This window comes from Rhipicephalus sanguineus, chromosome 8, assembly GCF_013339695.2.
Source record: "Rhipicephalus sanguineus isolate Rsan-2018 chromosome 8, BIME_Rsan_1.4, whole genome shotgun sequence".
NCBI classification, from domain to species: domain Eukaryota; kingdom Metazoa; phylum Arthropoda; class Arachnida; order Ixodida; family Ixodidae; genus Rhipicephalus; species Rhipicephalus sanguineus.
In genome coordinates this window covers 12,356,224-12,369,808 of record NC_051183.1, presented here as the reverse complement: position 1 = coordinate 12,369,808, position 13,585 = coordinate 12,356,224, and the positions used below count along the sequence as shown (strand labels likewise).

The window sequence follows — 13,585 nt, the reverse complement described above, 5'->3', positions numbered from 1 at the left end:
GTGTGTGTGTGTTTACGTGAGTGAGTGAGTGAGTGAGTGAGTGAGTGAGTGAGTGAGTGAGTGAGTGAGTGAGTGAGTGAGTGAGTGAGTGAGTGAGTGAGTGAGTGAGTGAGTGAGTGAGTGAGTGAGTGAGTGAGTGAGTGAGTGAGTGAGTGAGTGAGTGAGTGAGTGAGTGAGTGAGTGAGTGAGTGAGTGAGTGAGTGAGTGAGTGAGTGAGTGAGTGAGTGAGTGAGTGAGTGAGTGAGTGAGTGAGTGAGTGAGTGAGTGAGTGAGTGAGTGAGTGAGCGAGCGAGCGAGCGCACGTTACGTTCAGCGTATTTTTGTCCAAGTCTTCATTTCTTTCGCATACCTTTCCTCCTTTCTTTCCTTTCTTTTCCCTCCTACCGAAAGAGTAGGCAGGCGTAGTGTCCCTCTAGGTGGCAGTTGTAAGCCTGCTCTCTCCCTATTTCCTCTGTGTCCTTGTGAATTTGTGTACTAATATCAAATAAATAAATACACTTCGGAGTACCAAAGCTGCTTAAGCTATTTGCTAGCATACTGTCAGCCACCTATATAGCGAGAAATGAAACTCTCCAATAGCATCCGCAGTAAGTACCATGTCTCCTTTTTGACGTCACCACCGCATTACTCTCAATTATGCACGAAACACTGAGCTCGCACTCCGTTAATGATTCACCTAGCCGCTAATGTCTTTCGCAACAGCTCCTCTTGAATTCTGGCAACATTAGTTCGCAGCGAGTGCTCTGCGTACTTCTCCCTTCGCTCAAACAGCAAGGTGGGTAAACTGTTACGTCATAAGCCAAAGTGTCTCAAAAAAGTATTCTTTCGGCAGAGCATCACAGCGGATTACCACGTGGTCTGCGATGCGATGTTTCGATATTTCACTCCGTATTTCGTAACTCCAGAGGATCAGGGTTGCCTCATGCTTAATATTAAGCGGATAAGATCGCGGACAGTGCGCTGTGGGTGACCTATACCTGAACACATATTCTACTTACTGCGCTCTTCGCAGCTTAAAGTAAAAAATAACCGCATTAATTCCGGTTTCTAATATGCATTAAAGACTATCGACCTCAAGCGTGGGCACGTGCTTCGCCCATTGAAGCTGTACCTCCCACTCAGCTAAGTCACTTTGAACCTTCCCGAGAGACATTGCGTGGTCTCCGTGAGGCTTATACCTTGCCTATTCATGCGTGTTTGTTTTTCGTAAATTGTATGTTTGAAACGCGTTCTGTACGCGCCATTTTGTACGTAACCGTTTTGACGTAAAGTATCCTGTCTCTAGGTAGACTTCTCCAGGATTTATTAAATACGTAGCTCTTTGTCTCTTTCTCAAGATCGAGACGTATAGATGTAGATTTTTTTCTTCCTTTCTTTCTTTCTTCTTTCGTTTTACGTTATTTCTTTCATTTTTCAGCAGTAATCTTTATCATGATTTCTTCCTTTCTTGCGTGTGTTTCCCGAGTACTCTGCAGGATAGCCAGGCCTATAGAAGCCTACCTTCTCATTTATTCTCTTTTTAATAGCTTCAAAGACCTCCACCTACAACAGCAGCCGCTCCACGATTCCGCTTTTTTTTTCTTTTGATCTTTAATGTGTATAGTACGAGTGAGATGTAATGCTGCCGTGCCTAAGTCGGAGTCGAGTTAGTACGCGCTCCTGCGATGGAACTCCTATAGATATACAAGCCTATAACCTGTCGTCTTGGTAGCATCACATTGAAAACAGGAGAAAAAGTGAGCGCTAAAGTGTGGACCAATGTGCCGATTTCCCAACTGCGTGCCTCTCTAATTGACTCTGCAACCTGAGCAATGCTCGGAGTCTCCGCATATCGACCCATAGCTTAGTGGTCCAGCAAACCCATTCTTTTTAACCCTAACTGCTTACCCTAACTCCATCTTTGCTTCTCTTTGTTTCATCTCACAGGTGGAGGCGGCCATCCAACAAACTGGTTTCAAGCGGGTCAAACGCGGCTACACGGAGCTCAAGCTCGGACCCGAAAACCTCAGGCTTCAGCGAGAGCCCACGGACCCTTACTTTCCGTACCAGTGGTACTTGGTAAGTGGAACACGCCTCGTTCCTCATTTGCGGTTTCGCAGACAATACCTTTATTTTATCGAAAGAAAGGAGCAAAAACAACACGCTACTTCAATGAGTAGCTTGACAGGTGAGTAGCTGCAGTGAGTAGCATGACAGTGAGTAGCTTCGACCGTCGTGGCTCTCTTCCGCTAAAATTTTGTTACAGGGTACAATAAATATTTCTGGCTGTACTGAGCTACCGTATTTATTCGCATACTACTAGCCCTGGTTAATGATGACTAAATGATGGCTAATGATGCCTTGTGCTGGCTAACTATTCGCAAATGTCAGCTACTCTTGTTAAATTATGGGCATTAATATTTGCTGTTGTTTAGATTATGATAACTATTGTTTAGCGTCAGCTAACGCTCTATAATTTTGGCTGCCTACTAGCTTAATAGCAACACTGAGTTCGTTCAATCTCAGTCGAAAGATTGAGTTCTCGATGAATTTCTTCGAGAGAAGCTTGAGGACCTGTTTGTTTGTCTTTTCTTATGGGGGCACGTACCACAGAAATTGCTCACCACTGCTTCACTAACAATGAAGAAAACACATGGGCGGCAAACGCCAACCTATGTGTAGGACTCCGTGTTTTCGGATAAATCCGAAAAAAAAAATCGGGTAAACACTCGCCGGTAAAATTTTTGACAATCCGGATTTGTCCGATAAACCATCTTCATCGAAAGGGTATGTTCTAGTGGTCATTGATACATCGGCCGGTTTGGCCGATGTAAACTTTTCCTCACGTCAACAGTACCTCGTAGACCGGCACCCATCGCTCATTTGAAGGGCCCCTAAACCACCTCCGATAATTTTTTTAACATTTCAAGTAAAGGCGCGCATCGAGTTCAGAATGCCATTCCGATAAAACGCCGAATGCAGCAGCGCTACGAGCCGCTGGTGCCACAAATCTTAAGAAACAATTCCGTTTCCTCTCCGGGACTTCAGGTAATGCGCAGCAGTGGCCATGACGTCAATATTAGCGTCCGGTCATGTCATCCACAAACAGAACCAGTCTGTCTGCTCGCAGGTACGCGCGCTCGCCGCTCTTCCTACTCGCACGGTGAAGAGGAGCACTCGGCCAGGAGGAGAGATGAAAGAGCGAAACGAGCGAGGGCCGCTTTTGGATCATCAGACGCGTGCAGCTCCGCTATTGCGGCATCGTTTAGAAAAATTCTCGCGGCTACGTTTTGTTGATACTCGTGCACAACTGCAACACCACAGCTACATTTCAACCGCTTGGTGGTTTGGGTGCCCTTTAACAAAGGGCTTGTCGCGCACGAAGCGAGAGACGTCAACGTATGTAGGGCCCCCACGTAGCGCGAGACGACATCTTGATATACGGTCCCCTGGCGGCACTGGGGCGCGCCAGGCGACATCGAATATACGGACCTCGTAAACTATGCTTGCGTCTACTTACAACAACCTTTAAGGTTGTAATACGCACAAAAGTGGGTGCTTTGTATACAAGTATTTGCGCCTTGTGTGCGTATGTGTTTGCGCGTTCAAACCTTCCAGACAACTAAAATACGCTTCGTGTGTTCTGATGTTTTCGTGTTCAAACATCATTTCATCTACGATATTGGAGTATCAAGAATAATGCAAAATTAAACACCGAATTTCGGAGAATTAAGGGTTTACGAAAAATAAACTCCGCTAAACGCTGAATTTCCGGCAAAAAATAAACTCCGAGAAACACCCTCCGAATTTCAAGAATAATAAACTCCGAAAACACGGAGCCCTACCTACGTGCCACACAAATTAGACAAACTTGAAGAGCAGCACTGGAAATCATTCTGCGAGTCATTGGATCCTCGCAAGCCATTGTCACGCATCTGGAGTACTATTCGTGGCTTGCGCTCGACTCCCCAACAAAGACATCCTTTCATGGCTCTAGCCCTACATCTAGGCCGCACCCAACTTGAAGTGGCGAATGATTTTTGTACGCGAATCGCTGGTGTGTGTGCCATGCCCGCTTCCGCCGTTCAGAGTGTTTTTCCTGAGCCCCGGATCCCAGAAATGGACAAAGATTCACTATGGAAGAACTGGACGCATCCTTGGCGGCTTCCCGACGATCATCTTCACCAGGGCCTGATGGCGTCACCTACGCCGCTTTAGCCAACCTTGAAAAGAGGGCCAGAGGAAAGCTGTTGAGATATTACAACCACTCATGGCATGCTGGCATTGTTCCCCAGCAATGGAAGATAAGTCGGCTTGTGCCACTACTCAAACCAGGAAAGTCTCCATTCGATTTGACGTCATTTCGCCCTATTGCCCTGGCAAGTTGCGTCGGGAAAGTCATGGAAAGGATGATACTTCTACGCCTAGAATGGTATCTCGAGCGCTACAATGTGTACCCAGACTGCATGACGGGCTTTCGGCGAGGCAGGTCATCCGTTGACAACGTCATTGACCTCACAACCTTTGTCCAGCAGCAAAAGTGCCTCAAGCGCATATCACTGGCGCTATTTCTCGATGTGAAAGGGGCGTACGACAAACGTAACACATGACGCGATCCTCGAGTCCTTGGAGGCTGTCGGAATTGGCGGTCGGATGTTTCAGTGGATCCGCGATTATTTGACGAGGAGGTCCTTCTTTGTGCAGACAGAAGATGGTCCCACTGCCAACCACTATACTTCCCGTGGCGTCCCACAGGGCGGGGTATTGAGCCCCACTTTGTTTAATCTTGTGATGGTCGGCATTCGTGAGCTTTTACCAAGTACTGCTCACATATCAATATATGCTGACGACATTTGCCTTTGGTCTTCGGCTGTGACCCGTCTTCAAGTGCGCGCAAGAGTCCAGCAGGCTGCCACCTTAACCTGCTCATATCTCCGCAAACAGGGTCTTTCTGTCTCTACCGAGAAATGTGCGTTGGTCGCGTTTACACGCAAGGCCATGACACCATATCCTGTTATTATCAACGGCCAAAATGTCTCGTACCAGAAGAACCATCGCTTCCTAGGTGTGATTATTGACAGGGATCTTTCGTGGAGCGCCCACTGCGTTTACTTGAAGAGAAGACTAATTTCCATAGTTCACATAATGCGTTTCCTCTGCGGGAAAACTTGGGGGCACATCGATAAGCTCCATGATGCAGCTATACAGAGCACTGTTTCTGGGATTTTTACGTTACAGCTTGCCGATGCTGGCCAATACATGCAAGACGAACATCCGCACCCTCCAAAGTTTGCAAGGCCAGGCACTACGCACGTGCTTAGGATTACCACGCTGCACCTCCACGCACGGGACAATTACGATCGCAAGAGAGCATCCGATTCCAACATACGTCACTACTGACAATTTAAGAGCTCACATTAGACATCTCTGCCGAGTTCCCGGTCACCATATTGCTGCGTTGCCACTTCAGAGACCGCAAGCCATGTTTTCAAAGATTGTGTCGACTCATAGAGAATGCCTTCCGTCGGGCTTTACTCCAGCAGCAAGACCACTGTCGCCTCCGTGGTGCCTACAACAACCACAGGTACGCCTCACAATTCCGGGAATAACGAAGAAGAGCCGTCATTCGACAGTGGCTCTACGACAGGCGACATTGTCACTACTCAACGAGGAGTATGGCCAAAGGACACACATTTATACCGATGGATCAGTCCTAGCCGACAGCTCCACAGGTGCTGTTGTTATTCCGGCCTGCCAAGTGACTGTCAAGTTCAGGGTGTCACACGGGACGACATCAACAGCAGCGGAGCTTGCCGCCTTACGTGCTGCTATCCTTTATATCGCGGAAGCCCAGCCTCAAAAGTGGGCTGTCTTTTGCGACTCTAAGGCATCCCTTCAGAGTCTGCAAACAACATTACGACGAAGGGTGCACGAGCAGTTAGTGAACGAAATGAGAGAAGCTCTTCACCAAGCTTTATCGAAGGGACATGACGTTGTGTTCCAATGGCTGCCGGGACATTGTGGTATTGTGGGTAACAACCTCGCTGATGATGCTGCTCGGTCCGCTCACGAGGATGCCCAGACAACCCCAATACCCTTGTCGAGGACAGACGCTGCAAAGGGTCTACGCTCATTCGCTGACTCCATGACGCAAACTTGGTTAAGTGACCCCAGTGTCTGGAACCGTCGCCTGCATGAACTAGACCCATCGAGGAAGCTCCAAGTTCCATCGCACCTCTCCCGCCGTGATGCAACTTTACTGTGCCGCCTGTGGTTAGGAGTAGCTTTCACGAAGGCGTACTCTTTTCGCATAGGAATGGCAGACACCCCAAGATGTGACTCGTGCAATAGCAACGAAACGATAGAACATCTACTGTGTTTCTGTGGACGTTTGTGAACGAACGAAACGTTCTGCGCGATGCGCTGAACAAGTTAGACGACAGACCGTTTTCCGAAGAGAAGATCCTCGGATCGTGGCCCTACGCATCTCAGGCCAGCAAAGCGACGCGAGCATTACTGCTGTTTTTAAAATCGACCGGCTTAACCGACCGCTTGTAGGCATTCAATGGACAGGTGCATATGTACCCTGACAGTGCCTTCTTCCCTCTTCTTTCTTTCTTTTAATCCCTTCATCCCTTCCCCCCAGCGTAGGGTAGCAAACCGGACGCGCGTCTGGTTAACCTCCCTGCCTTTCCTTCATTTCCTTCCTCCTCCTCCTCCTCCATTACTCACCACTGGGTCACTAAAGATGAAAAAGGGAACACACGGGCGACAGACACCGATTAACAATCGGCGCGAAACGCCGAGCGCATGCGGTAAGTCAGAAGAGACGACGCCTATCGCGGCAACAAAAAGTACGCTGCTCAAATGGAAAACATTACAGGTAGGATACGCTACATTCGAGGGGGGCTTTCTGGACAGACATTTCTGGTTCATGTGCAGGGTGTGCGAACGGCTAAGGTTCGAAATTCTGGGTCACCTGTGTGTCGTGTGCTAAACAGCTTCACTGGTCACCACCCTCCCCAAGGTGAAATGGCTGTTCAAACTGTTTTCTGCCTTTTTAAAGTTCATAATCGCAATTACGAACTTCTAAGTTACGCAGCCCACGAAATTACGTACACCAAGGGATGTGAGCAGTGCACTGATGGTGGCATTCCCTCGCACTAACAGATGTTGCTGTATGTCCCCAATAGGTGTACACCAAAATTACGCGCACCAAGTTTAGGGAATATGAGTCCGAGTGAGTCCGGTTGAGCAAAATTTTGGCGAGTGTGAGTCCGAGTGTGCCTTTAGAGCAAGTTTTATTTCTTGAGTGAGTCTGAGTGAGCTCGAATTTTTTGCCGAACTATGCCCATAGATGACACACACTCAGGCGGAGTAATTGCCGGCAACTTTCGCAAGGCCGCTTCCGCCCGCAGCAATCCAAGCACATTTTCTTCCACTTAAGTGAGTAGATTATTCGCCGTATTCGAAAAAGTATAGTTAGCGTTAACTCTTTCACCTTATGACGTTCTCGGCTTCACCTGCTTCTAACGTAGCACTCTTGACCCGCTGGGGAAGCATAGCGGCGAAGGTATTTCGCTGCCAAGTTCGAGGACAGCAAGCGAAGAAAATTAATCCAGTGTTCCCTGCTAAGACGAGCCTCCTGATCATGTGCTAATTTTGACACATAGACCCTCGTAACTTAATTTTTAAATTTCATTGCAGCACTTCTTTCATACATAGCATTCAGGGACACAATCACTCGAAAGCTTTCTACAACCAACGCATTCTATCGTGCGCAGACTGGCCAACGAACAGGAAATTGGTGGAGCATTGCACATTGGAGCATTTGTACCGATATCGTATCGCGTACAATAAAGTTACAGTGCTAACTAATATGTTCACAATCAGCGTATCAGTCAGTACGCCCTGTGTTCGCGAGTTCTAGAACTATCTATTGAGTAATTTGCTTAGATGATCAGAAACGGCTGTGATTACTGTGTAAGCGCAAAGCACGACTTAGCTAACCAACCAACAAATCATTAAAGATTCCAATAACCTCAGCAAGATATTGCTGCTACGTATGTAGGTTAGTGCCTGTTCCGCAAAGTTAGCTGAACTAATACCAACTTGCGTAGTGGGCTTCTACTACAAGCAACTACTTTGTTAGCCACTTCAACAAAGGCCTCCCTCGTGATTCGATTAGTCAGAAACGTATTCTGCCAGAAGTCAGTCTTGCAGATAATAGAAACGCAAAAAATTCACTAACCCAATTACTCCTTCGAACAAACCTCATTCGCGTATTTGCACGAGATACTATATCTATCCGGTACTAATTTTGCGCTGTTACACGAAAGCAGTCGATCTTTCAGTTGCGCACGCGTTGATGCAATAATGAGGCTACTGTGCTAATTTTACCTAACCTGACGTTCGAGTAATAATGTATACAAGCGAATGCTGGATCTGAGACGCTGGCGTCGTGACGTTAGGTGAAAAAGGAAGAGGAGAATGCTGGGCGAAGACGGATCTAGGCTTTCATAGGATGACGGCATGTATGGAAGGATGGATGTTTATCATCTTAAGCTTTATGATACGTACTTAGTACTAAAATATCATTAACAAAGAGCTGCCCTCCACCTTTCACCGTCCTTCTCCAACCTGACACTGTAAAGGTCGGCTCATTCCGTGTGTTTTCTATTAATCGGCATCAATTCTCCAGCTCTCACTTGCTAGTTCTTCTGCGTGCGTTCTCTACGTTTTAGTTTTCTTTCCAAGGCGGATCTGCGTAGACTAATTAATCGGGGCCCACCCCCATTCCCCCGTTCGCATTTTTAGTGGCTTTCCCGCATAAAGCGTTACACAGCGCAAAGCACGCTTTACAGGAGCATATTCTATGCGAACCGGCAGGGATGTTTTCGCTTCCTAACAGGCTGTGTGTGTGTGTGTGTGTGTGTGTGTGTGTGTGTGTGTGTGTGTGTGTGTGTGTGTGTGTGTGTGTGCAATATATATATATATATATATATATATATATATATATATATATATATATATATATATATATATATATATATATATATAGGAAGAAGGTATACGCTTCTAAAAAAACTGTTTATTTGTCGACGTTTCGATCGGAGACCGATCTTCATCAGGATGAAATTTACCAGGCTTCGATGCGCTTTTATATCGTCGTTCTGCGAGCCGAGAGGGAGAGAAAAGGTTAAGAAAAGGTACATACAAAGAGAAAGAAAAAAAAGAGAAGTAGGAAACCTGACGAAAAAAAGTCGCGAACACACCATGTGCACATACCCTGACTGACAAATGAATAATACGTGTTTCCCGAAAGAAAAAAAAAGGTCGCGAACACACCACGTGCACATACTTTGACCTACGACAAACACGTTCAGCAAAGCTAAAAGTTTCAGCATTTGAAAGTTTGGGCATCACTAGTCCTGTTCCTTGTTACGTTTCTCGTTTGTGCTTCACTCAGCGCATCTACATTGCTATGAAAAACACGTGTTTCCTGAATAAAAGAAAAAAGAAAAAACAACGACTACGCTGATATACACAGATCGTCCAGGTGAGGTACATTCCTGTAGGCACTAGTCGAGCTCCAATGCTTTGAAGCCTTAAAACGACATGGGTGCATTCCTCCAGCCCATTGTCACCCCTCACGTCTTCGGCTCCCACCTGCACATTTGCTCCTGAATGCTCCTGAAGCCTGTGAGGGGATGAAGCCTCACAAGAAGGGATAGTATATATATATATATATATATATATATATATATATATATATATATATATATATATATATATGCACATCATGGACATTCGTGTTGTCAATTCAAAAGAGGAAAACAACGGACGCTAAAAGGGGGTGAAGGAAATTTTTGTAATAAAGGAATAATTTCGGCGCGCACAAACGACAAGGAGACATCATGAAGGCGATGAATATGAAACAACTGGCCCCAACTATCTGTTTTACTGTAATAATAAAACACATTCATCTTAGAGAAGTAACTTTGTCTAAACAAGGTCGGGTAGGAACTTCAGCAAGCTCGAATTACCGAGCCCGCACAGCTGTATCAGGATAGTCCAATATTTACGTCAAGTCTATTAGAAGCGTCATAAAAGCAATAGTATGTACGTGGCTCAAGGATGAAATTGAGGTGAAATGCTTTTTATAATAACATAAGTTCGCTAATAAAATAATAGCAAAAAGAAAGAAGAAATGATAAAAGGAAGGTAATCAAGGAACTCAAGAAAGAAATAGTGTAGGGAAAAGTGATATGAAAATACGACAAAATGTGTTGGCATGACACGAATGACATCTTTAGGAATGGCGAAGTTCTTTGAAGGAAACAATAGGAACAAAACAAAAGGTACTGGTGAGAATCGTTTCGTATATTCCAGCGAAACTGGAGTACGTTCCTTTCTCTTGAAAATGAACAAACTTCATTGAAGAGTATGACAGCTCTCGAAAATTGAGTTCGAAATCTGACAGTAAATAACTACGCCGTAAAAAGGAGTCTCCAGAGCTCCCTTGATTTGAGCGTGCTACCGATGTAGTGCATACTTTCACTGATGACAAGAGCTTTTGTGACGAGTGTATTGATCCAGCAGACATGAAAACACAAAAGTGATACATGTTTTCTTGATTTTACCATTTATGGGAGGGCGTCAAGTCAAAACTTCGAGGTTGGGAAATTGAGGGGAATTCGCGACGCAGCGCCAAAAATCGAAACCGTCGGTTAAATTACTAGCATGGAAAAGAAAACAAAATCGTATTAAAAGTCCAGAGAAAGTGTCTGTATCGAGCGATGTACAGAGTCGGGACCATTTATTGCGTGCAGCTAAAAGCGGCAGTTCGCAATCGATTGAGCAGCGGTGTTGATTAGTACCGTGCAGTGGAGCCGGGAGCATGGCGTACAGCGTGTAACTTGTTCCCTTGTGTCGCGAAGCAGACTACCACCGAACAGTTATTTGTTGGTAATTGTCGCGAGTTTGTCAACCATAATATGGACTCTGTTACCTTCGCTCCATGATTAGCAGTGATTAATGTGCCGTACTTTTTTCTATTGAACTCCTCGTTGACTCAGTAGCTGTGGCATCGTGCTGATAATTCTGATGCGGTTGTTGGTGAGATCGAATAGCTGTCGGCTCCTGCTAATACCTGGTACACCAGCGAGATTTTCAAAGTCAACACATGCAAAGTTAACCTCACTGTAACGCTGCGTATATTCGTGTTTTTGATATGATGAGATCCTGGGACTACAAGTCCCCGAACGTGCTCCTTCTACCTTATTAAGATGAAAGACTTAGATGCCTCGTCAAACGGGAAAAGTTACCGTCGATGTCGTCGCCGGCGGCGGCGGCGGCGTCAACACCAGGGATGCAAAAAATCATTTGATGATCGACGTCACCCTATGACGTCATAATCACTTCACATGTCGCCAAGGTTTGTGACGTCATCACGACGTGATCGTTGCGTCACTACGGCGTCGCATCGCGTGACGTCCCACAATGATGCCATGACATGACATCTTCGCTTCGACAGAGGTGTGCTGATCACGGCGGTCGCCGAATCCGGACCTTTGTGCAACTTCATATTGTAAGAAAGCCGAGTGCGAGAGAGGGAGAGAAATAAAAGTTTATTTGTGAAACAGTGTTCGGAGCGATGCTCGGTATCACCCTAAGGTGGGAGGGCTCCCTAGTCCAGGAATCCTCTGGCTTCAACTGCCCTCTTGGTCCTGGTGACAAGGCGAGTGCGCTAATAACAAAAAAGGAACAGGAAGGGGAAGGGGGGGACGCAGTGTGGTGTAGGTTGAGTGACAGCGAACAAGCTCTCTTAAGAGAGAAAGTAAACAACTCCGGCGAGGCAGCCAGTGACTGAGCTTCATTCACGCCTGAGTGGCTAGGCGTCTCTGCGGCCATACACTAAGTGTATATCGACCGACTGAACACACACTCTGCTCGACGCTGATAAGACTGGCGCACTCGCTCCGTTATTGCGACTCACGATGGCAACGTGTGCATTGTAGGGAAGAAGGTGCTCGTGAAAAGAAAAAAAAATATGACGGCGCTTGTTGATTGTAATGCTTACGAATTCGATGTGGGTACTTAGTAAATAAAAATAAAATAAGAGTCTGTCACTGTTCCAGTGAACGAGTTATAGTTCCTGAAGTCTGGTTTTATCTTTCGTTTGTTTTTTTCGTACAATTGCGACCGCTAATTTTTCAGCAGAGTGAATATCTTATTTCAAACTTTAGTGCAAATATTCTGTCGCTCGAACTTGTTGCTCTGCATCTATCTATCTATCTATCTATCTATCTATCTATCTATCTATCTATCTATCTATCTATCTATCTATCTATCTATCTATCTATCTATCTATCTATCTATCTATCTATCTATCTATCTATCTATCTATCTATCTATCTATCTATCTATCTATCACCACCTACATCATTCCTCTCTAAGTTCGTGTGTTACTCAAGATTGAAATAAACGTAAATCCAAGTGAAATAGTGCAGTTCACAGCCAAACACATAAGATATCCCTAACGCTGAAAAACTGTTAAAGCTATAAATTGATGACTTCAAAAAATGGCGTCATACCAAAGCACACTATATTCTACACATCAATGAGGCTATTCGCAGAGCTCCGGCTTGATGAAGAAGCTTGACTGACTTCTTTCGCTTTCCAGGCTGAGAACAAAAACTGTGTTCTCTAAGGAGAGAAAGCACTAACAGTAGCTTTAAAATTCTTCAGCGCCATTTGAGCCTTTGTGTCTTCGTTTGAATATTGATGTGTGTTTTTTTTTTCTCTCTCAACCATGTTTACACACTGTTTACACCGAGATGTTCTGAGGAGTTCGCAACAATACTCCTAGTTGCTAATCCTAAGCCTCTAAGCTGCTTTGGCTTCATGTTTACACTTCAAGGTCGTCAGTAGTTTTCTGGCGGTCGGCAGTCTAACTTGCTTCGCAGCCTCCGGGGAAAACTTCCCGCTGTTCACCGTCCGATGCCCGATGATTCTTTTGGTAATGGTCTTTAGTACTGCCTGTTGTCTCAAAGTGGTTTATTTGACTGTTAGCACTTACGGTGAATATTAAAAGTTCCGTTAAACTTAACGCTACCAACTTCTACTGAGCGATTTAGAGAGCACTGGCTCAGACATATTAGCGCAAAAAAAACCAACGAACACAAGAAAGAAGACAAAGACATGCGCTACTCACAACTGTTTGTTAGCAGGGAAAGGTTTCACATATACAAGAGGGTGACTCTACTTCCCCTGCTGTCATTTTAGATGTTTTTGATAACGAAGGCCAGGGGCTTGCTTTTACTCATGAAATACCGGACGCCACAAGTCTGCAGTTCTTAGATTTGGAGTTGTCTTTTAGGGATGATTGCCTGCTGGGCTTGTCCGCCACGAGGGCTGAAGCAATTGCTTCTTTATGATTCTGCGCACTCAAAGCTGGTGAAGAGAGGAATCGCTACGCTTTGCTTGGAGTCAGCCCTCCGCAAACCTTGCATACACCAAATGCAGTCTAGTTTCACGGGCCAAGTAGACCGACTTTTGGCACCTGGCTTCCCTTTGTCACTCGTCAACGCTGTGGCCGAGTCGC

General features: G+C 45.7%; 1 protein-coding gene across 1 annotated transcript in view; it reads left to right on the top strand.

Moving 5' to 3' along the window:
- LOC119401392 (neuroendocrine convertase 2) overlaps window positions 1-13,585 on the top strand; it is a 217,959-nt gene that overhangs the window by 152,373 nt on the left and 52,001 nt on the right. The window contains exon 3 of the mRNA XM_037668148.2: window positions 1,927-2,058. Within this exon, the coding sequence (XP_037524076.1) occupies window positions 1,927-2,058 (132 nt within the window). The remainder of the gene's footprint in view (window positions 1-1,926; window positions 2,059-13,585) is intronic.